At 59.6% G+C, this 26,170-nt stretch overlaps 3 protein-coding genes across 17 annotated transcripts in view; 1 reads left to right on the top strand and 2 right to left on the bottom strand.

Annotated features, from left to right (window-relative positions):
* The first annotated feature begins 2,812 nt into the window (after window positions 1–2,812).
* MFSD12 (major facilitator superfamily domain containing 12) lies at window positions 2,813–16,808 on the top strand. 2 transcript variants are annotated; one of them, XM_077979113.1, is made up of 10 exons: window positions 2,813–3,277; window positions 9,131–9,341; window positions 12,706–12,850; window positions 12,943–13,125; window positions 13,423–13,515; window positions 13,606–13,698; window positions 14,550–14,720; window positions 14,807–14,901; window positions 16,043–16,173; window positions 16,283–16,808. In XM_077979113.1, the coding sequence occupies exons 1-10, from the start codon at window positions 3,007–3,009 to the stop codon at window positions 16,303–16,305; spliced, it is 1,416 nt and encodes a 471-aa protein (XP_077835239.1). In that variant the 5' UTR covers window positions 2,813–3,006; the 3' UTR covers window positions 16,306–16,808. The 2 variants fall into 2 exon arrangements, with proteins under 2 accessions (XP_077835239.1, XP_014977945.3); XM_015122459.3 differs by having other exon boundaries at window positions 2,813–3,304.
* On the bottom strand, window positions 15,069–22,626 carry TEKTIP1 (tektin bundle interacting protein 1). Of its 2 annotated transcripts, XM_028839228.2 has the most exons (4): window positions 21,704–22,626; window positions 17,529–17,767; window positions 17,321–17,446; window positions 15,069–17,173 (listed from the first exon to the last, which is right to left on the bottom strand). In XM_028839228.2, the coding sequence occupies exons 1-4, from the start codon at window positions 21,844–21,846 to the stop codon at window positions 16,992–16,994; spliced, it is 690 nt and encodes a 229-aa protein (XP_028695061.2). In that variant the 5' UTR covers window positions 21,847–22,626; the 3' UTR covers window positions 15,069–16,991. The 2 variants fall into 2 exon arrangements, with proteins under 2 accessions (XP_028695061.2, XP_077835288.1); XM_077979162.1 differs by having other exon boundaries at window positions 17,321–17,767; window positions 21,704–22,023.
* A 1,568-nt stretch (window positions 22,627–24,194) lies between these two features.
* Window positions 24,195–26,170, bottom strand: part of FZR1 (fizzy and cell division cycle 20 related 1) — a 30,661-nt gene continuing 28,685 nt past the window's right edge. For 7 of the 13 annotated variants that reach the window (XR_013408805.1, XM_077977067.1, XM_077977066.1 and 4 more), the window contains one exon: window positions 24,763–26,139. Coding sequence is in view for 12 of the 13 variants with exons in the window: in XM_077977067.1 (XP_077833193.1) it covers window positions 26,098–26,139 (42 nt within the window). In the remaining variant the exon portion in view is untranslated. 13 annotated transcript variants of the gene reach the window in all.

Here is a 26,170-nt window from a genome sequence, read left to right as displayed (position 1 = left end):
CCGGGTGTGGTGGCGGGCGCCTATAATCCTAGCTACTCGGGAGGCTGAGGAAGGAGAATCTCTTGAACCCAGGAAGCAGAGGTTGCAGTGAGCTGAGATCACGCCACTGCACTCCAGCCTGGGAGATAGAGTGAGACTCTGTCTCAAAACAAAACAAAACAAAACAAAACAAAAAACACAAGACTTGAGAATCAGTGGAACCAAGTATGGATCCAACGATTCCCGTTCCAGACTGCAAGGACCTTTTGTTTTGTTTTGTTTTGTTTTGTTTTGTTTTGGAGTTGGGGTCTTGCTGTTGCCCAGGTTGGAGTGCAGTGGTACAATCTTACCTCACTCAGACTGCAAGGTCTAAAGATACTGCTGTAGGCCGGGCACGGTGGCTCATGACTGTAATCCCAACGCTTGGGAGGCCGAGGCGCGTGGGTCACTTGAGGTCAGGAGATCGAGACCAGCCTGGCCAATATGGTGAAACCCCCATCTCTACTAAAAATACAAAAATTAGCCAGGCGTGGTGGTGGGTGCCCGTAGTTCCAGCTGCTGGGGAGGCTGAGGTGGGAGAATCGCTTGAACTCGGGAGGTGGAGGCTGCAGTGAGCTGAGATCGCATCACAGCACTCCAACCTGGGTGACAGAGGGAGACTCCATCTCAAAAAGAAAAAGAAAAAGAGAGAGAGAGAAAGAAAGGGAGAGAGAGAAAGAAAAGAAAGAAAGAGAGAGAACAAAAAGAAAAGAAAACTGCTGGAGACCTGCCCGATGCAGAGGCTTATGTCTGTAATCCCAGAGCTTCTGGAGCCCAGCGTGGGAGGCTTGCTTGAGACCAGGAGTTTGAGGTCAGCCTAAGCATCATAGTGAGACTCCGTCTCTCCAAAATTAAAAATACAAAAATTAGCCACATGTGGTGATGCATGCCTGTAGTCCCAGCTACCCAGGAGGCTGAAACAGGAGGAGGATTACTTGAGCCCTGAAGATCGAGGCTGCAGTGAGCCATGATTGCACCAATGCACTGCAGCCTGGACCACAGAGCAAGACCATTTCTTTTTTTTTCTTTCTTTCTTTTTTTTTTTTTCTGAGACGGCGTTTCGCTCTTGTTATCCAGGTTGGAGTGCAATGGCATGGTCTTGGCTCACTGCAACATCCGCCTCCCGGGTCAAGCGATTCTCCTGCCTCAGCCTCCAAAGTAGCTGGGATTTCAGGCACCTGCTACCACGCCCGGCTAATTTTTGTATTTTTATTTTTATTTTATTTATTTATGTTTTTGAGAAGGAGTCTTGCTCAGTCGCCCAGGCTGGAGTGTGGTGGCTCCATCTCGGCTCACTGCAAACTCCACCTCCCAGGTTCACGCCATTCTCCTGCCTCAGCCTCCCAAGTAGCTGGGACTACAGGTGCCCGCCACTACACCCGGCTAATTTTTTTTTGTATTTTTAGTAGAGATGGGGTTTCACCGTGTTAACCAGGATGGTCTCAATCTCCTGACTTGTGATCCGCCCGTCTCGGCCTCCCAAAGTGCTGGGATTTTTACAGGCGTGAGTCACCGCGCCCGGCAATTTTTGTATTTTTGATACAGACGTGTTTCACCATTTTGGCCAGTCTGGTCTCAAACTCCCGACCTCAGGTGATCTGCCCGCCTCGGCCTCCCAAAGTGCTGGGATTACAGGTGTGAGTCACCGCGCCCGTCTCAAGACCCAGTTTCTTTTTTAATTTTTAAATTTTTTTATTTTGAGACAGAGTCTCACTGTGTCGCCCAGGCTGGAGTACAGTGGTCCGAACTCAGCTCACTGCAAACTCCGCCTCCCGGGTTCCCGCCATTCTCCTGCCTCAGCCTCCCGAGTAACTGGGACTACAAGCGCCTGCCACCACGCCCGGCTAATTTTTTGTATTTTTAGTACAGATGGGGTTTCACCATGTTAGCCAGGATGGTCTCGATCTCCTGACCTCGTGATCCGCCCATCTCGGCCTCCCAAAGTGCTGGGATTACAGGCGTGAGCCACCGCGCCCGGCCTCAAAACCTGTTTCTAAAATAAATAAAAAGAGGAAAGAAGAGAAAATGCCGCTGGAAGGAGTAGGGCCTGAGGTAGTGGGAACCGCCCGCACTCCTTGGAGGAACTTGAAACCCTCAGTCCGGTGACCCGTTCGAGGGAGGACGTTGGTTGGAGGGGGAGGGTCGCGCGCACAGGCCTCGGAGTCACGGGCGCCTGACTCACTGCGCGCCCCGGGCAACTCCGTTCCTCGCCTGTAAAATGGGAGTAAAATTTGCTCCACCACGTGGGGCTTTTGGCAGGCAACGCTCGTTAAAGGCCAGCTGGTACCATTATGTTGATTACCCCTATTATTACCGTTAGTAACCAATTAGTGTTGTTGCGTCCTCTCCCGATCCAGTCTCTCTAGGTCGGGAAGTCAGCGGACCCCGAGGCCAGCTCGGGCTCAGACCTCCCCGCGACCCCAAACCCAGAGCCCATCCCACCCGCTCCACCCCAGCCCGCTGGGCCGTCCAGCTCCGGGTGGACTGGGGTGGCGCGGGCCTGGAGGCGGGGTCTGGGTGGGAGCCGGCGGTGCCCCCTGGTACATTTCCCTCCCCAGTCTATGGGGGTGCCGGCCACTGACGCGGAGCGCTCGGGGGTCGCCCTCATACCCGGCGGGCGCTAGGACCGCACGGGCGCCCGGCGTAGAGACGGAACCAGCCCTGCGGCCACGCCCCTCTCCGCTCTCTTTGGCGATTGGCTGCGGTTCCCCGGGACGCGGCTCCGATTGGCTCAGGCACCGGAACCGCCCCGCCCCTCCCCGCCCGGCGCAGTCTCCGGGCTCTGGGGCCCGGCAGCCGCAGAGTCGAGCCTGGGGCGGACGCCGCAGACGCTGGTGCGGGTGCGGCCGGAGGAGAGCGGGGCGCGGAGTGCGGAGTGCCCGGTGCGTGTTGGGCGTCCCCGGCGCCTCTCCCGACGGCACCCCCGAAGGCCTGGCCCCGGTACCCTCCGCGGAGCCCGGGGGTGGGGGGCGCGTGCCCGGCGCCGCAATGGGCCCGGGACCCCCAGCGGCCGGAGCGGCGCCGTCCCGGCGGCCGCTGTCCCTGGTGGCGCGGCTGAGCTACGCCGTGGGCCACTTCCTCAACGACCTGTGCGCGTCCATGTGGTTCACCTACCTGCTGCTCTACCTGCACTCGGTGCGCGCCTACAGCTCCCGCGGCGCGGGGCTGCTGCTTCTGCTGGGCCAGGTGGCCGACGGGCTGTGCACACCCCTCGTGGGCTACGAGGCCGACCGCGCCGCCGGCTGCTGCCCCCGCTACGGCCCGCGCAAGGCCTGGCACCTGGTCGGTAAGCGTCCCGGCCCCGCCACCTGTCAGGCAGTCTCTCCGAGACTCCGCGACCCGGCAGCCTCCTCCCTCTGACCCGCCACCCCGTCTGCCTGCCCGGGATCGGAGTCTCCCCTCGGTCTGTCTGTCCGGTGGCCCGAGCCCCCCTGCACTGTCTGTCCACGGCCTTAACCTCCCTATTTCTCTGCCCTATGGGCTGAGTCTTCACCCCTCTGTCTGTCCCATGGCCAGAACCTTCCCTGCCTGTCTGTCTGTGCCCATGGCCTGAGCCTCCTCCATCAGTCCCACCACCCTGTCCCCTCTGTCTGCCTGCCTGGGGCCTGAGTCTTCCCTGTGTGTCTGCCCCATGAGCTGAGTCTTCACTCCTCTGTCTGTTCTGTGGCCTGAGCCTCCCGCCTCTGTCTGACTACCCAGTGGTCCCTCTGTGGTGTCACTCCTGAACCTCCCCTGCCTATCCCACCATCCAGCCTCCCCCGTCTTTCTGCCCATGGCCTGAGCCGCCCCCATCTCTCTGTGCAGGGCCTCCCCCATCTGTCCAACCGTGCAGGGCCTCTCTATCTGCCTGAGCCGTGAGCCTCCCCTGTGTGTCTGCTTAACTGCCCCGTATCCCTTTTGTCTGTCCCTTGGCCCAGCCTCCCCTGTCTGTCTGCCTCAGAGCTGCCGTCTGACCTGCAGGGCCTTCACCATCTGACTACATGACTTCCTAGTGTCAATGCCTTTGACCTCTCGGGCCGCCCTGAACCCTTTGGAGGGTTGGTGGTGCCTCCTCTCAGTCTGTCTAGCCTGAGCTCATCTATTAGGGTGACCAACCGGGACAGCTATGGCTGAGGGACAGTCAGGCTGCCTAGAGCCTCCTGTCTCTATCTGTCCTGCCAGGGCAACCTGGTGCGTGGGCGGTTGGAGGGTGCTGCCCCGGAGTTGAGAGTTGGGAGCCGCCTGGGTGGGACTGGAGGGTCAGGGGTCTCTGCCCTCTTCTTGCATTGCCTCTGTCTGTCTGGCCAGGGTCAGGGATTCCCCTAGGTCTGGGGGAGGTGCCCTGATTAGAGAGGGCTCTTGGGAGGGCAGGAGGCCGGCGTCATGGGCTGGGTTACCCTGCCCCGGTGCCCATCGATAAGACTGCAGGACTGCCTTCCAGCGGCCCTCCTCTCCCCGCCCGGACCCTGGGCCTGAAGATTAGCCGGCCTCCTTCCCTGCTTTTCTTGCCCTCACAAAAGTGCCGGCTGCGTCCTGGCATTTGGGACACACAGGGCATTTCAGGAGGCAGGGCTAGGAATCTTGCTCAGTTCTTGGAATTCCAGGCTGCAGGAGGGGCAGGCCGGTGCCTCCTCACCCTTGGGAACAATGACTGAGGTGGGTGGTTGGCCCCAGGCTCTGGGTGTTGACATTTTTTGCAAGAGGCAGTGGATCTCCAGTGGTCTGAGGGCGCAGGCCCAGCAGGAGGCACAACGTGAGGACTGGATTTTCATGTTTCCTATGTCTGGGCTATTCCTGGGTCACCTGAGGTGGCAGCAGACAGGGAGGGGACCGGCTGGGAGGGGACCTGAGTGGAGCCCAGGGCTCCAAATTCCTCTTTGATCATAATAGTTGGATAAGCTCTTTGACAGATGCACAAGATAATTTCTGGGCAGGGCGGGCACGGTGGCTCACTCCTGTCACCCCAGCACTTTGGGAGGCCTCCTCACCTGAGGTCAGGAGTTTGAGACCAACCTGGCCAACATGGCAAAACCCTGTTTCTACCAAAATACAAAAATTAGCTGAGTGTGGTGGCACGTGCCTATAATCCCAGCTACTTAGGAGGCTGAGGCGGGAGAATCATTTGAACCTGGGAGGCAGAGGCTGTAGTCAGCGGAGATCACGCCACTGCACTCCAGACACAGCGAGAGTCTGTCTAAAACAAAACAAACAACAACAACAAACCCAAACAAGAAAACAAACAGAAAAAGTAACTGAAGGCTTTATGTTTTTCCAAAGCAGGCTTTTGGGAACGGGTGTTCCAATTGGACACCAAGGCCTCCAACATCACCCCTCTTCCCCGCCTTGGGGAGGGGGCACCTGCCCCGGGAGCTGAGAGTCGGGGGCTGCCTGGGTGGGCCTGGAGGGTCTGTTGGGAGCAGAAGCCCAGGCAGCCGCTCTTGATGCCTGAGCAGGTGACTTGAGTGAAGGTCACTGTGGCAATGGCACCCACTTCTGTATTTCACCCCCAAGTCTGGGGCTGGTGGCTAAGGACTCGCTTTGCCCCTTAACAAGTCCTGGGGGGCTCCCCCCCAATCCTGAGAGGACCCTCAGACTCAGACACAAACACTCCTGTGGGTGGGCAGGTGGCACAAATGGGCTTCAGAAGGAAGGACATTAGCTTTGAGATATTGAAGGATGGGTAGGAGTGTGTGGAGAGGCACATTCCAAGTAGCAGAAGCAGCTGTAGAAAAGGTAGGACCAGTCCTCACTTTGAAGCTGCGGAAGCAGGAAGTGGTTCAGAGTAGATGGAGCTTTTGCTGGTGCCACACGTGAACTCTATCCTCACAGCAGCCTGTGGGGCAGGAACTTTCTTTTTGTTTTTTGTTATTGTTGAGACAGAGTCTCACTCCGTTGCTCAGGCTGGAGTGCAGTAGCGGGATCTCGGCTCACTGCAACCTCCGCCTCCCGGATTCAAATGATTCTCGTGCCTCAGCCTCCCAAGTAGCTGGGATTATACGCACGTGCCACCAAAGCCGCCTAATTTTTTTATTTTTAGTAGAGACAAGGTTTCACCATATTGTGCAGGCTGGGCTTGAACTCCTAACCTCAAGTGATCTGCCTGTCTCAGCCTCCCAGAGTGCTGGGATTACAGGTGTGAGCCACCACGTCCCCATGGGCAGGAACTTTCACTACCCTTCTTTGTCTTTTTTTTTTTTTTTTTTTTTGAGACGGAGTCTCGCTCTGTCGCCCAGGCTGGAGTGCAGTGGCCGGATCTCAGCTCACTGCAAGCTCCGCCTCCCGGGTTCACGCCATTCTCCTGCCTCAGCCTCCTGAGTAGCTGGGACTACAGGCGCCCGCCACCTCGCCCGGCTAGTTTTTTGTATTTTTTAGTAGAGACGGGGTTTCACTGTGTTAGCCAGGATGGTCTCGATCTCCTGACCTAGTGATCCGCCCGTCTCGGCCTCCCAAAGTGCTGGGATTACAGGCTTGAGCCACCGCGCCCGGCCAATCTTTTTTTTTTTTTTTTTGAGATGGAGTTTTGATTTGTCTCCCAGGCTGGAAGGCAGTGGCGTGATCTCGGCTCACTGCAACCTCTGCCTCCTGGGTTTAAGCGATTCTCCTGCCTCAGCCTCCCGAGTAGCTGGGACTACAGGCGTGTGCCACCACGCCCGGCTAATTTTTGTATTTTTAGTAGAGGCAGGGTTTCACCAATTTGGTCAGGCTGGTCTCGAATTCCTGGCCTCAGGTGATCTATCTGCCGCGGCCTCCCAAAAGTGCTGGGATTATAGGCGTGAGCCACCGCACCCAGCCTCTTCTTTTCCTTTCTTTCTCTTTTTGTTTCATTTCTTTTCATTGTTTTTTTCTTTCTTTTTTTTTCTTGACAAGGTCTCGCTCTGTCGCCCAGACTGGAGTGCAGTGGCACGATCATGACTCGCTGTAGCCTCGACCTCCTGGGTTCAAGCGATCCTCCCACCTCAGCCTCACAAAGTGCTGGGATTACAGGGATGGGCCACCACTCCTGGCCACGATCCCTGCTTTCTGAAAACTAAGGCCTAGAGAGGCACAGTCACTTGCCCAAGCTCCCCCTGCCAGGCAGCCTGGCCCCAGCAATGGTTAACCCAGACTGGCCAGCAGGAACAGGGAGTCCGGCCAGGAAGAGACCTTCTCACCGGAGTCCACAGTTCATGCTCTGCCCCCGGATGACCCCGCCAGGACCCCGGGAATCCGCGCAAACCCTCCCAGACCCTAGTTCCAGGGAAGCCAGCAGCAGAGGCTGCCTTTGGTTTCACTTCCCCATTCCAGTTCTCTGGGGGCTGGCCCAGCGTCTGGGGATGACATCATCTCTGGAGCCTGGAGGGAGGAAGGAGGTCCCGCCGCCAGGCTTGGTGGTACAGGGGCCCTTCCAGGTGCCCCAGGCTGGGAGGAGAGGAGTACAGGGCTGCGGGGAAGGAGCCTGGCTCCGGCTCACTCTAGGGGCCTCAGTTTTCCCATCTGGAAAATGAGGATCATGACACCCACGTCTCTAGGCTGTGTCAGAGCCACTATTGTTTTTCACTGCTCAGAAGATAGTGAAGGAACAGCCTGTACGGTGCCTCACGCCTGTCATCCCAGCACTTTGGGAGGCTGAGGCAGGTGGATCACTTGAGGCCAGGAGTTCGAGTTCAGCCTGGCCAACGTGGTGAAACTCCATCCCTACCAACATTAGCTGGATATGGTGGCGGGCGCCTGTAATCCCAGCTACATGGGAGGCTGAGGTGGGAGAATGACTTGAACCCGGGAGGCGGAGGCTGCAATGAGCTGAGATCTGTACTCCAGCCTGGGCCACAGAGTGAGACTCTGTCTCAATTAAAAAAAAAAAAAAAAAAAAAAAGGCCGGGTGCAGTGGCTCACTCCTATAATCCCAGCACTTTGGGAGGCCATGGTAGGTGGATCACCTGAGGTCAGGCGTTGGAGACCAGCCTGGCCAACATGGTGAAACCCTGTCTCTACTAAAAATACAAAAATTAGCTGGGCGTGGTGGCAGGTGCCTGTAGTCCCAGCTACTCGGGAGGCTGAGGCATGAGAATCACTTGAACCCGGAGGCAAAGGTTACAGTGAGCCAAGATCTCGCCAGTGCACTCCAGCCTGGGCGACAGAGCAAGACTGTCTCTCTAAAAAAATGGAGATATTGAAGTGCCCGAGTTCCATACTGGGTCTCCCCAGGCCCCTCAGAAGCTGCTGTCTGCAGAGGAAAGCCGGCAGGAAGCTGGCAGACAGACAGACAGAGAATTCCCTGGTGCGCTGAAGGGTGAAGTAGGAGCTGCAAGGGCCAGGAGAGAGGTGTTTGAGGAGGTGACACTCCCGTTGAACCCAGAGGTGAAAATAAGCCGGTCTTGCTAAGATGTGAGAGAAAGCTCCAGGCAGAGGCACGTCCATGCAAAGGCCCTGGGGCAGGACCGCCTGGGGTGTTGGCGGAACAGTGAGGAGACGTGCATGGCTGGAGCAGAGAGAGAAGAGGGAGAGGGCAGGGCAGGACAGGGCACAGAGGGAACAGGGCAGGTCGCAAAGGGCCCCGTGGGCGGCAGGGAGGATCTTACATTTGTTCCAAGGTATCTTAGGGGTTTTTTCTGAGGATGTGAAGAACCAGGGCTTGGCACAGCAGATCTCGGGTTGGGGGCAAGTGCTATTTCCAGAATGTCCCTGGAGGCCTGGACGCCACAGTGTTATAGGGAGTGGTCACCTTAGGAGCTGACAGGGACAGCGGAGCTCAAGGAGGGCAGGGTCCAGCCCAGCCCCGCCCAGCCCTACCTGGGCCTCCCGCTTCCCGAGGCCCCATGGGAGGCTTCTCAGTGGCTGAGGGGGAGGAGCCGCGGGAGGCTGTGGCTGTAACCGGGGCACCTGTTGGGGGCAGGTTTCCGGGGGACCCCCTGCACCCGGGTTCTTCTGACTTACAGGCTGAGCCCAGGTACCTGGTATCAAATTCCCCTTTTGTCACCAGGGCCATAAGCCTGGGGGACCCCGGCTGCAGACCCTCCCTCCTGCGTGACTGTGTGCATGGGGGGGTGTCTCCGTCTGCGCCTCGGTTTCCCTCTCTCCTCTCTCTGTGTCCCCACCCTGGGAGCCCTGGCTGGTGCGGGACGGCCCCATGACTGACCACCCCACCCGTCCACAGGCACCGTCTGCGTCCTGCTGTCCTTCCCCTTCATCTTCAGCCCCTGCCTGGGCTGCGGGGCGGCCACGCCCGAGTGGGCTGCCCTCCTCTACTATGGCCCGTTCATCGTGATCTTCCAGTTCGGCTGGGCCTCCACACAGATCTCCCACCTCAGCCTCATCCCGGAGCTCGTCACCAACGACCATGAGAAGGTGGAGCTCACAGCACTCAGGTGGGAGCCTGGGCACCCTCCCCCGTGGGCAGGGTGGGCCCTGGCTTGGTGTATCAGTCAGTGGGGCCACGTAACGAGTGGCCAGAGACTCGGCTGCTCGAGACCAGGCAGTCTTTTATGTTTATTTTTTATTTTTATTTTTTTTATTTTTGAGATGGAGTCTCACTCTGTTGCCCAGGCTGGAGTGCAGTGGCCGGATCTCAGCTCACTGCAAGCTCCGCCTCCCAGGTTTACCCCATTCTCCTGCCTCAGCCTCCCGAGTAGCTGGGACTACAGGCGCCCGCCACCTCACCCGGCTAATTTTTTGTATTTTTTAGTAGAGACGGGGTTTCACTGGGTTAGCCAGGATGGTCTCAATCTCCTGACCTTGTGATCCGCCTGTCTCGGCCTCCCAAAGTGCTGGGATTACAGGCTTGAGCCACCGCGCCCGGCCTTATGTTTATTTTTTGGAGAGGGGGGTCTCACTCTGTTGCCCAGGCTGGAGTGCAGTGGTGTGATCTCGACTCACTGCAGCCTCAACCTCCTGGGCTCAAGTGATCCTCCTGCCTCAGCCTCCTGAGTAGCTGGGACTACAGGAGTGTGCCACCACATCCAGCTGTTTTTTAAAGGTTTTGTAGAGATGGGGTCTCACTATATTGCCCAGGCTGGTCTTGAACTCTTGGGCTCAAGCGATCCTCCTGCCTTGGCCTCCCAAAGTGCTGGGATTATAGGTGTAAGCCACCACACTCGGCCATCACACATTTCTCCTGTCACAGTTTTTGGGGGTCAGGAGTCTCCATGGCTGAGCTGGGGGGAGAGGGGTGTTGTGCTTCAGGGTCTGTCTTGAGCCTGCATTCAAGGGGTTGTCCAGGGTTAGGGTTTTAGGGAAGGCTGGGGGCGGTCCCTCCTCTGTGCTCACGTGGTTGGTGGCGGAATTTGCCGTCTTGCACCTGTGCAGATCATGGTGGCCGGCTGCTGCTTCTGAGGCCAGCAGGGGGAATCTCTGATCCCAAGAAGTCCTAAGTCCTCTCTCCCAAAGGATGGCCTGATTTGGCCAGGCCCACCCACAGTAGTCTCCCCTCGAGAGAATCTCGCTCTGTCAGCCAGGCTGGAGTGCAGTGGTACGATCTCAGCTAATTTTTTGTGTGTGTGTGTGTATTTTTAATAGACACAGAGTTTCCCCGTGTACCATGTTGGCCAGGCTGGTCTCAAACTCCTGACCTCAGGTGATCTGCCTGCCTTGGCCTCCCAGAGTGCTGGGATTACAGGTGTGAGTCACTGTGCCTGGCCTGTTTTTTTTTTTTTTTTTTTGAGACAAGAGTCTCACTCTGTCACCCAGGCTGGAGTGCAGTGGCGCCATCTCGGCTCACTGCAAGCTCCGCCTCCCGAGTTCAAGCGATTCTCCTGCCTCAGCCTCCCAAATAGCTGGGACTGCAGGTGCCCGCCACCACACCCGGCTAATTTTTGTATTTTTAGTAGAGATGGGATTTTACCGTGTTGGCCAGGCTGGTCTCGAACTCCTGACCTCAGTGATCTGCCCTCCTCGGCCTCCCAAAGTGCTAGGATGACAGGCATGAGCCACCGCGTTTGACCAGTAATCTCCCTGTGGATATGTCCGAGCTGACCAAGGTCTTTGGTTAGAACATGTCTGCAAAGTCCCTTTCCCTCTGCCATAGAACGCCACTTAGCCCCGGCTACATCCTGGTAGTAATGTCCATGGCAGACTTACAGGTCCTGCTGCCACAGGGAGGGGATGGGACGGGCAGGCCTCTCTGGGGCTGCCTTAGAATTCTTTCTGTTGGCCAGGCGCGGTGGCTCACGCCTGTAATCCCAGCACTTTGGGAGGCCAAGGCGGGTGGATCACGAGGTCAGGAGATCAGGACCATCCTGGCTAACCCGGTGAAACCCCGTCTCTACTAAAAATACAAAAAATTAGCCGGGCGAGGTGGCGGGCGCCTGTAGTCCCAGCTACTCGGGAGGCTGAGGCAGGAGAATGGCCTGAACCTGGGAGGTGGAGCTTGCAGTGAGCCGAGATTGCGCCACTGCACTCCGGCCTGGGCGACAGAGCGAGACTCCGTCAAAAAAAAAAAAAAAAAAATTCTTTCTGTTACACCTGGGTGCGGCAGGTGCCCGGCTTATCCACTCACTTGCTAGGGGCACAGGAAGAGCTTCTTCTGGTTACGAGGATGATGTATTGCGCACCTGATGTGTGCCTGGCATAGTTCTAGGCCCTTAACATGAATCTCAACTTCCTTAACCCTCCCTGTGAGGTGGGAACTGTTCTCTCCCACGTGCTCCAGAGGAGGGCTTGCCCCCAGCTAGTGCCCAAAGCCAGGGTCCACACAGCGCCTCTGTGTCGGGGGAGCTCCTGTCTCCACATCTGACCGTGCATCACCAGCTCCACCTACTCTGGCCTCCTCCCCACCCCCGGATCTGAGTTCCCCATTATGGCCATGAGACAGGTGCAGGCGCTAACGACACGGGTTGCCCAATGCCCAGGGCCCCTGAGGGCCCCAGCTGACCGGGACCAGACCCCAGGCACTTCCTACGTGCCATCGCTTTGCCAGCTGACCTCCTGCTGTGCTCACGTGGCCTCTGGAGGTGGCATGGTTCCCGCTTTCATTTTTTTTTTTTGAGACGGAGTCTCGCTCTGTCCCCCAGGCTGGAGTGCAGTGGCCAGATCTCAGCTCACTGCAAGCTCCGCCTCCCGGGTTCACACCATTCTCCTGCCTCAGCCTCCCGAGTAGCTGGGACTACAGGCGCCCGCCACCTCGCCCGGCTAGTTTTTTGTATTTTTAGTAGAGGCGGGGTTTCACCGGGTTAGCCAGGATGGTCTCGATCTCCTGACTTCGTGATCCGCCCGTCTCGGCCTCCCAAAGTGCTGGGATTACAGGCTTGAGCCACCGCGCCCAGCCGGTTCCCGCTTTCAGAAAGAAACTGATTCGTGGTGGGATTCTGAGGCCCCCCCTGGGGGGCTCCATGCCTGGCCGGGCTGCGGGCAGGGGCCGGCCTGGATGCTTCTAGACCAGGGAGCCCTCGCCCTGTAGCCGTCCAGCATCTGGGGAAGAATTCTCGAATTCCGGCTTCTGAGTCTCTGGGTTCTCAGACTTTTGGGTTGTAGCGTGGACTCCGCTTGGCTGAGCCACTGCACCCTGGTCCTAGGCACGAAGCAGGGAGTTGCGGGTCACAGCTGTCCTGCGTTAGATAATGTGTGGGCTGGGGAAATGGAGGCCAGCATGGGCTTCCTGGAGGCCACAGTGTGACGGTGGCTAGAATCACCCACCAGTCAGGGGTTCCCCAGGCTGCTTTGACGGTGCGGCCACGCGGGGAAGAAGTGGCCCGGGGTCCTGGCGTCTCGTTGAGTCCCTGCCTGCCTGTCCGCCAGGTACGCGTTCACCGTGGTGGCCAACATCACCGTCTACGGCGCCGCCTGGCTCCTGCTGCACCTGCAGGGCTCGTCACGGGTGGAGCCCACCCAGGACATCGACATCGGCGACCAGCTGGGGGGCCAGGACGTGCCTATGTTCCGGGTGAGCTGGAGCCCGGGTGGGTCGCCTGAAGTCCTCAAGCCAGGGATAGGGGCTGGGCCAGCCGCCACTGACCGCTTCCGCCGGGTCCCCAGAACCTGTCCCTGCTGGTGGTGGGTGTCGGCGCCGTGTTCTCACTGCTGTTCCACCTGGGCACCCGGGAGAGGCGCCGGCCGCACGTGGAGGAGCCGGGCGAGCACACCCCCCTGTTGGCCCCCGCCGTCGCCCAGCCCCTGCTGCTCTGGAAGCACTGGCTCCGGGAGCCAGCTTTCTACCAGGTGCGTGCTGGGGGCGGCGGGGCTGGCTGGACCTCCTCTCCCACCCACCGGGCCTTTGCTCTGTGGGGCAAGCTGCGTCCAGACACAGAGCACACGCGGCCGCTGGTGCAGCCCACACCCGGGGCAGACATCACTCATCAAGCGCCGCTCTCCTCCCCCGGCCCACCCCACTGGGCAGTCACGACCAATGGATCAAATGCCAGCTGCAGGGCGCGCCCACCCCGGCCCCGGTGCCCCCTGCTGGTGGGAGTGGAGAAGGCCCTCCTGATCCCTGCCAGTCCCTCTGTCCGCCCACAGGTGGGCGTGCTGTACATGACCACCAGGCTCATCGTGAACCTGTCCCAGACCTACATGGCCATGTACCTCACCTACTCCCTCCACCTGCCCAAGGTGAGTGGGTTGGGGTGGGGATGCTGGGATGGGACGGCCCCAGCCTGGCGAGCCATGACTGACAAGCTGTGCCTGGCTCTGCCCCCGCAGAAGTTCATCGCTACCATTCCCCTGGTGATGTACCTCAGTGGCTTCTTCTCCTCCTTCCTCATGAAGCCCATCAACAAGAGAATTGGGCGGAACGTGAGTGCACGGGGACCGGGGCGGAGGACGGGGTGCCCTGCAGCCGAGGTTCCACCCACTCCGGGTTCCAGCCTTGGATGCTTCCAGGCCTCTGAGTTCCCGCCTTGTAGAAGCCCTGGATCTAGGCCGGGCGCGGTGGCTCACGCCTGTGATCCCAGCACTTTGGGAGGCCAAGGCGGGAGGATCATGAGGTCAGGAGATCCTGGCCAACACGGTGAAACTCCGTCTCTACCAAAAATACAAAAAAAAAAAAAAATTAGCCAGGCGCAGTGGCGGGCGCCTGTAGTCCCAGCTACTCGGGAGGCTGAGGCAGGAGAATGGCATGAACCTGGGAGGTGGAGGTTGCAGTAAGCCAAGATCGCGCCACTGCACTCCAGCCTGGGCAACAGAGCGAGACTCCGTCTCAAAAAAAAAAAAAAAAAAGCCCCGGATCTGGGAACGAGGAATGCTGGGACCCTGGCTTCTGCATGTCTCAAGTTCATACTCTCGAGGCTGCAGAGCTCTGGTGCTTTCTGTCCACCCTGTGCAGCCACTGAAGGCGTGAAATGTGGCCGCGGGGACTGAGCCGAGTCCGTCGTTTGCTTTCGTTGTAACTGACCTGCCTTTAGGCAGAGTAGCCACGTGTCTGCAGCCGCTACGGCGTGGACAGAAAGCACAGCACTGGCATGGAGGGTCTGCTGAGCCTCGGACTTGTCCAGGGCCAGAGCCCGGGCTCCTGAGGGACCATCCAGCTCATGCCCCTTGTTTGCTGGGGTTGGAGGTAGGGGTGGCAGGTTGAAGACCAGAGAGGGCCAGCACCAGGCTTGGGGGCACCCAGTGGTATGGGCCTGACCCCGGGGCTGTCCCTACAGATGACCTACTTCTTGGGCCTCCTGGTGATCCTGGCCTTTGCTGCCTGGGTGGCGCTGGCAGAGGGGCTGGGCGTGGCCGTATACGCAGCGGCTGTGCTGCTGGGTGCTGGCTGTGCCACCATCCTCGTCACCTCGCTGGCCATGACGGCTGACCTCATCGGTCCCCACACGGTAGGGCTGGTAGCCGGGCTGGGGCTGGGGAGGCCGGGGCCTAGATCTCGGGATGCATGCTGACCACCTTGCCTGTGTCTCCACAGAACAGCGGAGCGTTCGTGTACGGCTCCATGAGCTTCTCGGATAAGGTGGCCAACGGGCTGGCAGTCATGGCCATCCAGAGCCTGCACCCTTGCCCGTAAGTGCCGCTGTTCATTCATTCATTCTTTCCTTCATCTATTCGTTTGTTCAGTAAGAGGGTATTGAGCGCCTGCTGTGTGCCCAGCAGTGTTCTGGGTCTGGGCATCCAGCTGTGGACCAAAGACACCTGCCCCAATGAGAGTCATAGACCAGGGCGACCTCTCATTTCTTCCACTGAGCACTTCATTTATTCATTCAACAAACGCTGGGTCTGTGTGTGCAGTGCTGAAAACACTGTACAGAAATCTATCGGGGGTGGACCCAGCTGGAAGGGAGCCCCGAGTTTGTGTAACCCAGACCCATAGAACTCAGGGTTCAGACACGGATGGTTCTAGACCACGGCATCACAGCATTCATGCCTGTAGAGGCTCAGGGCCTGGAAACCAAAGCTGGTCTGGGCCTGGGGCAGAGCCAGCCCTGTGAATAGTCACAGAGGTGAATGTGTGGTTGGGATGGGCGTGGGTGGTGTGTAAAGGTGAACGCTCAGAGAAGCCTGGCCAGCCAGGGCAGGAAGCCAGGGAGGGCTTCTTGGAGGAGGTGACATGGACCTGACACCTGCAGGATGTCAGAGCGTTCCAGGCCAAAGCCCTGGGCAGGACCACAGCTGGCGTGTTGGAGGAACAGGGAGGAGGCCCGTGTGGCTGGAGCAGAGGGAGGAGGGGAGGGCAAGGAGGGGATGGGGCAGGTCGTGCAGGGCCTGGTGGGCCATGGGGAGGACTTGGGCTTTGACCCCGAGGACAGTGGGAGCCATGGAGATCTGTGGGCAGAGGAGGGACAGGCCCTGACCCAGGCGCTCAAAGACGCCCTCTGGTGGTCGCTGCCGGGAGGACAGCTGGTGGGGGACAGGGTGGAGCCTGGGACCAGGGAGGAGGGGACTGGGCGGGTGCAGGTGGGCTGTGTTGGAGCTGGACATGGGGAGACAGGGACGGGGAGACGTAGTGGATTCGGGATGGACGCTGGAGGCAGGGCCGACAGGACTGGCCCAACTGTTGGGTGTGGGACAGGAGGGAGTGAGTTGCAGGGACCCCAGCTCCTGGCTTGGACAGGACGGAGCCGCCCTCGGGTGGGAGGGGAGGAACAGGTTTAGCTGGGGTGCGGGGTCCCCGCGGTGCCTACTTAGCCCCCACCTCCTCCCACAGCTCGGAGCTCTGCTGCAGGGCCTGCGTGAGCTTCTACCACTGGGCGATGGTGGCCGTGACGGGCGGTGTGGGTGTGGCCGCTGCCCTGTGTCTCTGCAGCCTCCTGCTGTGGCCCATCCGCCTGCGACGCTGTGAGTCCCGGCGCACCCCTCCCTCCCCAGAGACTGACCACACCGGGGTGGGGGTGGGTGTGGGCCGCACCCCACCCTCCCTAATGCCATTTCCACCCCTCCCTTGCAGGGGACCCTGACACCCGGCCCTGATTCCCGATGGTCTCCTGCACCTGTCAAGGGAACCGCGAGGATGTCCCCCGGGGCCTCGAGGAGAAGCCCCCACTGCCCCTAGCTCTCCTCTGGACCCACCCTCCATCCTCGCCCCACTCCCGGGGATGGGGTCGGGTGAGGGCAGCAGGGAGGCCCGCCAGGGCCTTGTGAATGCAGGGGCTTGCAGGGACCCCTGGGCTTTGAGGGTGCCCCATTCTCAACTCCAGCCCAGCCCTCTGGAGGATTTGGGGTGCCCCTCTCGGCAGGAAGTAGGAATCCCAGAAGGATCTGGGGGAACCCTCATCCTGAGTTCGGTCCAGTTCACCCCTCACCTCTGGCCTGGGGGGCTCCAGATGCTGCCAGGGCCCCCTCAGGACGGCTGGGACCTAGAGGAGACCCCGTCATGGGGTGGTGGGCTGGGTCTGGACGCCGCCGTGGTGGGCAGCAGGACTGCCCAGTAGGCTTGGTGGACTCTGCTGGCAGCGAATAAAGAGGTAACGGCGGCCTGGCTCCTGTCTGCCTGGGGGTCCCTGGGCAGGGGTAGCCTGGGCATCACAGCCCTGCCCTAGTTGTGGGCAGCCGGCGAGCCCAGCATCTGCCTCTGCCCCAAGCCTCTGGTCCCCGGGACGAGGTTAGTGCCCCCTCATCTGGGTGCAGAAAGACAGTGGGTGCGTCGGGGCATGCGTTTATCGGGGCATGGGCGTGGAGGAAGGCAGGGGCCGCTGGCAGGTGGAGGGGCAGTACGGCTCCAGACCCCACTCCCGGTAGTTCTGGGTGGTGCCAGGCGGGCGCTGGGGTGCCGACAGGGAGGGCACGTAGTCTGATGCCCTCCATAGCGGCTCCACCCCGTACCGGTTCCTGTTGATGACTGTAGATGGTACCCGGGTCACTCTGTGCCCCCACCTCCTCGCCATTGGCCAGCAAGGGGCTCCCAGACCTCCCTGGCGGTTTTACGCTGGCCTAGGTGGCCTCGTCCCCCAGGCTTCCCGGGGACCCGCCCCGCACTTGGCCTCACCATATTCCTTGCCCTGGATTGGCCTGTCTTTCCACAGCGTGCTCCCCCACCGGGTGCTGGGGACCTGGTACTGGGCAGGGATGATGGGGTCGTGCCAGGCGGTCTCCCGAAGGTGCTGGGTGTAGGCTGCGGTGGGGTGGGGGCTGGCGGTCATTCCTGTCCCCCTCCAGCAGGCCCGGTGCCCAGAGCGGGGAGGGCAGGCACTCACCCGATGGCATGGTGTGCTCACGGCGTTGGTAGCAGCCGTGCCAGCGGTTGTAGGCCTCGCGGAAGGGGCTGGCCGGGTCCAACGGCAGGTTGTACCAGGCTTCCCGGGTGTCCGAGTTGGTCAGGCCTGTGTACCACAGCTGGCCAGCTGCGTCGCGTCCCATGGGTGTGTACTTCCAGCGTGTGGCCTGCCTGATGGCCAGTGGCCAGCGGGGACCCTCCAGGGACAGGTAGTCATCACTGAGAGTGAGCAGGGGGCAGAGACTGAGCTCGTCTCTACAGCGAGTGCTGTGACCCCTTTGCGATGTCTGCCAGGGTGGAGGATGTAGAGGCCTGGCCCACGGCGTGGGGCCTTCCTCCCTCGCCACTTGGTGTCTGTCCTTCAGCCCTGGATCCCTCACCCCAGGGAGTGGATGGCAGAGGAGAGAGGTTGACTCCCCCTCTCCCCACACGTCCCACCCCAAGCACCCAAGTCAGCACTAAACCTTTCTGTTCTGAGCTTTTCTTGCCTGGGGAAGAGGGAGGGGAAGAGGACGAGGGCCCTGGCTACTCCTGGGTTCCTACAGTCCTTGTCCAGCCTGCAAGACCTACAAGTCCCTTCCTTCGGGAAGCCCCCCCCGGCCCAGAGGTGCACCAGGAAGAAGTGGTCTGGGGCTGGCACTGAGCCATGGCCCAGGGAGGACTGGGGGACGCACTAGGCCAGGTGTGTGGCTCACACCTGTAAACCCAGCACTTTGGGAGGCTGAGGCAGGTGGATCACTTGAGGTCAAGAGTTCAAGACCAGCCTGGCCAGCATGGTGAAACCCCATCTCCACTAAAAATACGAAAATTAGCCAGGCGTGGTTGGGGGTGCCTGTAATCCCAGCTACTTGGGAGACTGAGGCAGGAGAATCACTTGAATCTGGGAAGTGGAGGTTGCAGTGAGCCGAGATCATGCCACTGCACTCCAGCCTGGCGACAGAGTGAGACTGTCTCAAAAACAAAAGGAGAAAAGACTCAAAGATGTTTTATGCTTTGGCCTTGCTCTTGGGAATATGTCCCAAGGAACCCCAGAGAACAAGGTTGTTGGCCCCAAGATAGCCTGGCAGGGCTCAAAACAATCTCACCTGTGCCCTGCACGGAAAGCCTGGTTCCAGGTCTCATGGCAGGAACTCGGCTTAAATCCTGACTAGACTCCCAGGTGCCCACAGAACATGGGAGTAGCCTGGCCAGTTACGGAGCCTGTTTGAAGGACACCACGTAGACTCGGCTTTTCCACTAGAAAGGCAATTTCAAGATCTGGGGAACCTCGCCCTTTTGAAATGAATTGCAAGACACGTGTAGCTTTTAAAACGCAATTAAAACAGCACAAAATTGAGCGGGCGCAGTGGCTCACGCCTGTAATCCCAGCACTTTGGGAGGCTGAAGCGGGTGGATCACATGAGCCCAGGAGTTCGAGACCAGCCTGGCCAACATGGTGAAACCCCGTCTCTACTAAAAATACAAAAATTAGCCGGGCATGGTGATGGACACCTGTGGTCCCAGCTACTCGGGAAGCTGAGGCAGGAGAATCTCTTGAACCTGGGAGGCGGAGGTTGCAGTGAGCCGAGATTGTGCCACTCCAGCCTGGGTGAGAGAGACTCCATCTCAAAACAGACAAAAAGTAATTAAAACAGCACAGAATAACATTTGATGAGAAATGGGCCCCCTCACCACTGCTGTCGGCCCCGTACCCACCTGCCACTCACTACTTTCTGGTGTTTCCTTCCAGGACCAGGTGGTACGTACACCCACCTCCATTATTACCCACTTCCGGGAGCCTGTCCACCGCATCTCCATTTTTTTTTTTTTTAATAGAAATAGGGTCTCGCACCCAACGCAGTGGCTCACGCCTGTAATCCCAGCACTGTGGGAGGCCGAGGCAGGTGGATCACGAGGTCAGGAGTTTGAGACCAGCCTGGCCAACATGGTGAAACCCTGTCTCTACTAAAAATACAAAAATTAGCCAGGCGTGGTGGCTCATGCCTGTAATCCCAGCTACTTGGAAGGCTGAGGCAGGAGAATCGCTTGAACCCAGGAGGCAGAGGTTGCAGTGAGCCGAGATCATGCCACTGCACTCCAGCCTGGGCAACCGAGTGAGACACTTTTTTTTTTTTTTTGAGACAGAGTCTTGCTCTGTCGCCTAGGCTGGAGTGCAGTGGCACGATTTCGGCTCACTGCAGCCTTGACCTCCTGGGCGCAAGCGATCCTCCCACCTCAGCCTCCCAAGTAGCTAGCATTACAGGCACGTGCCACCATGCTTGGTTGATTTTTTTTTTTCCAGACGGAATCTTTCCCTGTCACCCAGGCTGGAGTGCAGTGGTGCGATCTTGGCTCACTACAACCTCCGCCTCCTGGGTTCGAGTGATTCTCCTGCCTTGGCCTCCTGAGTAGCTGGGATTGCAGGCACCTGCCACCACACCCAGACTTTTTTTGTATTTTTAGTAGAGACGGGGTTTCACCATCTTGGCCAGGCTGATCTTAAACTCCTGACGTCGTGATCCACCAACCTCGGCCTCCCAAAGTGCAAGGATTACAGCCATGAGCCAGTGCACCCAGCCTTTTTTTTTTTTTTTGGAGACAGAGTTTCGCTCTTGTTGTCCAGGCTGGAGTGCAATGGCGCCATCTCGGCTCACTGCAACCTCTGCCACCCAGGTTCACGCGATTCTCCTGTCTCAGCCTCCTGAGTAGCTGGGATTACTGGCATGAGCCACCATGCCCAGCTAATTTTGTATTTTTAGTAGAGATGGGGTTTCACCATGTTGGTCAGGCTGGTCTTGAACTCCTGACCTCAGGTGATCCGCCTGCCTCGGCCTCCGAAAGTACTGGAATTACAGGCGTGACTCACTGCACCCGGCAGCCTGGCTGATCTTTTAATTTTTTTATAGAGATGGGGGTCTCACAGCTGGGTGCAGTGACTCACGCCTGTAATCCCAGCACTTTGGGAGGCCAAGGTGAGCAGATCATGAGGTCAGAAGATCGAGACCATCCTGGCCAACATGGTGAAACCCCGTCTTTACTAAAAATACAAAAATTCGCTAGGCATGGTGGCATATGCCTATAATCCCAGCTACTTGGGAGGCTGAGGCAGGAGAAAGGCTTGAAGCAGGGAGTCAGAGGCTGCAGTGAGCCAAGAGTGCATCACTGGACTCCAGCCTGGCAACAAGAACGAGAGTCTGTACAAAAAAAAAAATACAAAACTGAGCTGGGCATGGTGGCACACACCTGTAGTCCCAGCTACTCAGGAGGCTTGAGACAGGAGAATCCTTGAACTTCGGAGACGGAGGTTGCAGTGAGCCAAGATTGTGCCACTTCACCTTAGCCTGGGCAACAGAGTGAGACTCTGTCTCAGAAAAACAAACAAACAAACAAAAAACTGGGTCTCACTATGTTGCCCAGGCTGGTCTTGAACTCCTGGGCTCAAGTGACCCTCCTGTCTCAGCCTCCCAAAGTGCTGGGATTACAGTGGGCCACCATGCCCAGCCACCATCTTGGTTTAATTTCTTTCCTTGGAAATAGAGCAAAGGGCTTTCACTCTTCTTTTTCATGGCTGCATAGTATTCCATAATTGTTTAAACAACTGCTAATAGACACTGTATTGGGGTGACTTGCATACCTCCAAAATTGCATCTGCTGAGAACCTCCGGACATGGCCTTGTTTGGAAATGGTTTTAGCAGATGCAGCTAAGATGAGGTCACCCCGTGTTAGGATGGCCCCGAATCCAGTGCCTGACGCCCTTATAAGGAGAAGGAAACTTGGATGCAGACAGGAAGGCCGGGTGAAGACAGAAGCAGAGACTGGGGGCCAAGGAGTGCCTGGGGTTGCCCAGAGCCACCACGGGCTGTGAGAGGTGTGGGACAGACTCCCTCAGCCACAGAAGGGCCCAGGCCCGCACACGCCTGGATTTCAGAGGGTGGATATTTCTGTGGCCGAAGCTCCCAGTGCGTTTGCAGCCCTTGGAAATGGCCACAGACACATTTGTTCTCGGCCTGTCTCCAGGTCTGTGGCCCCCACAGTGAGCGGCCGCAGGCTGGAGGGGAACAGGAAGAGCTGGAGGGGACTTCACACACGTGAGCCTTTTAGGAATAATGAGTGACACATGCAAGACCCCAAACCAAACCCCATGTAACCTGACACCCAGGGAGGGAGGGGCTCACCTGTAGAGAGGTGCTGGGAAGCTGGCCTCGAGGGTCCCCGAGGGGACATAGGGCCGGGCAGCCTCTCGCCTCAGGGTTTGCATGTCTGCCTGGGTCCCTGGCGCTCCTGCCAGGAAGGCCTCCGAGGCCACTGTTGACAGCATAAAGGCCACCCAGTGTTCCGGCAACAGCGCTGACGGCTCCCTCCTCCCAGCAGCGGGCGGGGTGAGGTGGCCTCAAGCGAGGGGAGGGCTGGAGAGTCGTTCTGAGTATTTAACAACGGGGGGTGACACAGTGTGGGTGGGCAGGGCCAGGGCCACTGCCAGGTGGGGTCCGTGGCTGTGAGCCCCCAGCTCTACGCACGCCCCACCTGGGGCCTGGCCTCTCCATCTCCACACCCCCTTGAGGGGCTTCTGTCTCCCCCTTGCACCTTCGATCGCAGGAGGTGGTGCCCAGTCAGGGGCGCAGGCACCTGGCACCCCAGCTCCTCTCTCCTCACCCGCTCACACCCAGTCCGTTTGTAAAACACACCCAGGATGAGACCCGCACACGGGGCCTCACAGCAGCACAATTTGTGACAACCTGAGGCGGAGAACACCGAACACCCAGTGAGGGGAGGGACCAGCCATGTGCTGGAATGAGATTCAGCCACCAGGAGGTGCGAAGCTCTGACCCAGGCCACAGTGTGGATGCACCTTGAGGATGTCACGCTCCTCTGAGCCAGACACAGAAGGGCATGCTGTGATCCCACTTCTGTGAAATGTCCAGGACAGGCTGATCCACAGAGGCAGGGAGAGGGTTCGTGGGTGCTGGAACTGGGGAGGCGGACCTGGGGGTGACTAGGTGATGTAACGGGGACAGGACTGCCTTCTGGGTGATGAGAATGTTCTGGAATCGGAGGTGGTGGCTGCACGGCGTGGTGAAGGTACTGAACGCCACCTCACTGTAAGATGGTAGATTTTGTATTTTACCACAATAAAAAAAAAAAAACAAAAAACAACATAAAACCCAACAAACATCCAGGAACCTCCTGCCTTGCCTCCTCTGGCTGGGCCTGGCCTCGGGTAGAATCTGGCTTGGGTGGGGGCAGAGCTTACACCCTGGTCTCGGCTTCCCCTGCCCCTGCGTCGGGTCCCCACAGAGCCGACCCTGCCTTTCCCATCTTGACAGGCACCCAGGGGCCCCACTCCCTCGGGGTAAGTGCCAAAGTCCTCCCTGAGGCCCACAAGGCCCTGCCCTCCTCTCCTCACTCTGTTCCTCCCGCATGCCAGGTGCCGTGCTGTCCCAGGGCCTTTGCATGGCTGTGCCCTCTGCCTCTCACCCAGGTGTCCCTGCCTCCTCTAGCCCTGGCTGAAATGCCAGGCTTGCGGTGAGCCCCTGATCCAAGGCTGCCCTTTCCCAGGGCCCCTTCCGCACCCTCTGACGCCGCCGCCTCACTTCCTCATAAGCTCCTGTCTCTGGGCTGTGCCCCCCAGGCCAGCTCCACATGGGCCAGGTCTGCTCAGTTTCATCATCTCCAATGCCCAGGACGGGACCTGCCCTGGCTCCTTCACCGTCTTCTCAGGCACCGTACAAGAGCGAGCCTCAAAACCACCTGGGGCCTCCTGGCTGCCAGGCACCCCCCACAGCCTCCCTTGCAGCCCCTGGCCCCCAGGCCTCCTGGCTCCCCCAACCACTTCCCAGCCATTCCTCCTGTTCTCCCAGACCCCGGGGAGGCACCAGCACCCCCTGGGCCAGGCTCCTGCCTCCTGCACCTCTCATTGCAGAACCTGCGGCAGCCTGAGCTCTTCAATTCTCTTTCCCTCTCACTGCACCAGCTACGTTCCAGGATCAACAAAAAAGTCACAAACTGCCCTGCAGGGCCCTTCGTCAGCCTCCCGCTCCATCCGGGCATCTCCCAGCCATGGCCAGGGTCGCCCCAGGAAGCGATGGCCCCACTGGCCTTGGTCTGTCGGGTGGAGTTGACAGCAGAGGCACCTGCCCCAGCGCTGCTGAGCGGCCCCCGTGCCCCGCAAGGCCTGATGGATGCTCCCCTGGGGCCCCTCCACCCCTTCTCAGCTGTCCTGGGCTGTGGGGAACCAAAGCCCCCATTTCTACACAAGCCCTGGCCCGTCATCATGGGCCCCTCCCACCACGGCCTTCACCCCACTTGCTCTGTCCCTCCTGGTCCCATCTGGCCAGCCCTGGGGGTGAGCTCAGCCCCGCAGCGCCCACCCTCCCTCCTTGATGGGGTCGGGCGAGCACCTCCTCCCGGGAACAGGGCCGTCCGGCTGGATCGCAGGGACTCGCCTGGAGTCCAGTCCTTGGCCCCGCAAGACTGTGGCCGGCAACCCGGCAGACTGGCCCGGGAGGGGTCTCTGCGGCCTTCGAGGGCTGAGTTCCCCATCTGTGAAATGCAGGGCTGGGAAGCCCCTCAGAAGTTGCTTCTGCAGCTCCGGGGCCAGATGGGGACTCAAGGGCAGGACCGTGTGACCCCACCCGAGCCGGGGACCTAGAGCCAGCCAGCCCCGGCCACACATGAATCCACGCGTTTAATGACAGCGTCACTGCATTACATGAGAAAGAAGGCTGATCTGTCCTGGGAGGTCCCCCGCCCCCCAGCATGGGCAGAACCAGCCCCAACACAAATCTCACCCCTTCCCTCCGGCCCTGCGGCGGTTCCGGTCCCAGGAGGAGCCTCGGAGGCCCCCGTGGGCTGTGCCCTGAGCCGGCCACGCCCCGAGGCCCACAGCGACAAGGCGGCTCTTTGGCACTGCAGGGGCTGCTGTGGGCAGGGCGGGCATGGGCGAAGGCAGGGTTGGTTTTCCTATTTAAAAACCCCGAAACAGTAAGACCTTGACCATGGAAAATCCACATTGCCACGTGCACCGGCTCCCCCCGCACGGGCGGGCGGCGAGGAGTCCACACCCGCTGGACAGAGGTGGGGAGAGTCTCTCCAGCGAATGCGGAAGATCCACCCACTTGAAACGACGGGGCTTTAAAACCAGGACCCCGTCTCCCAGGAGCAGTGGGTGGGTCCCGGCCCCTCCCCGTCTAGCCTCAAACATTTCCAGGACTGCTCAACAAAAACACAAAACAAATCCAAAGAAAAGTCACAAATACATATGTACACATGCACACCAACCCCACTGGGGACACCAGGCTATTGGGATGTGGGGAGTGGAGGTTCCCAAGCACAGCAGGGTGGCGGGTGGGACCCTCGGACTCCAGCCCGCCCCACCCTCTCCACGTCTCCACCAGTGAAATGGGAAGGGGTGGGGGGGCAGGCAGTGCTCAGCTCAGGCCCCACTCCCCAGCCTTGCCTCCCTCCCCGCCTGCTGTGTGGCTTGGGAGCATGAGACAGAGGAACAGAGGAGCCCGGGAAGCTTCTGGAAGGACGGAGGGCGCCCACCTCCTGGACCCCTTGGGTCTCCTTGGCTTCCCCACGGCTGCTGGCGCTGGTGGACAGGACAGGCGAAGACATGGGCAGCCTGGGAGCGGGGGCCACACCGCCGCTGGCCTCCACAGGACCCAGCCACCCAGCAGGCACGGGGGACGCAAGTCTTGCGCGGGGAAGGGGGACGCTGGCCCGGTGAGGGCACGTGTTGAAGAATGCACGAAGACGTGGCATCTGTTGTGCTCCTCTCCAGCCAGGGCAGTGAGCAGGCCCGTGTTCAGTTCTCCTGGGGTGACGAGTCCAGAGCAGACGTCCTCCGGTGTGAGGGTGACGCTCAGCCAGGATGCACAGGCCCATCTGAAGCCCACTGCCTGCCAGGTGACGGCCGTGACACAAATGCTTCCAGAGAGACTGCTACTTCAAGCGGTGACAGCAGAGGTGGCTGCAAGGACGCCGTGAAGCCCAGGCGGGGACTGTCTCCTGGATCCACAGGCCGGTTCCGCCAGTGGCCCTGAGCCATCTGCCCAGGCCTACACGTCTTGGTCTGGCCTTGGGTCTGGTCTTGGGTTTGACATAGTGGGACTGCAGCCGTGAACGGGCAACCGGGGGTCTGAGGCCCCCACCCATCAGCCCTGGTATCTGGTGGTCTGTTCCGTGCAGACGTGGGCAGTTCCAGGAAGAGCCAGCGGCGCCGGTGGGCAGGTGATGAACAGATGGAGGCAGTGAGGGTCCCAGGGGGCGTCCATCGCTCTGAGTACAGACGGTCTGAGCCGGGACCGTCCAATGTGGTTCTTGCCCTTTAGGAAGGGAGACAGAGCCCCTGATGCTGAGGGTCCCCGACCACGTGCCCACCCCAGATACTGGTGGACATGGTTCACAATCAGGCATTTAATGAGACTCCAGGATCCTCCAGGCCCAGCTCCCCGCCCGCCCGGCCGCCTTCCTCAGGGGACAAGCGCTGGGAAGGCAGGGTCCATGCAAGCTGAGGAGCTGGGGTCCTCCGACGATGGCTGGCGTGGTGCGGTCCTGCCCGGTAGGTTTACCGGATCCTGGTGAAGAGGTTGAGCACAGACACAGACTCCTGCAGACACATGGGGGTGGGAGACGCGCTG

The sequence above is a fragment of the Macaca mulatta genome, chromosome 19 (genome assembly GCF_049350105.2).
Source record: "Macaca mulatta isolate MMU2019108-1 chromosome 19, T2T-MMU8v2.0, whole genome shotgun sequence".
NCBI classification, from domain to species: Eukaryota; Metazoa; Chordata; class Mammalia; order Primates; family Cercopithecidae; genus Macaca; species Macaca mulatta.
The sequence above is the reverse complement of the archived record's forward strand: the minus strand, read 5'-3'. Positions and strand labels throughout refer to the sequence as shown.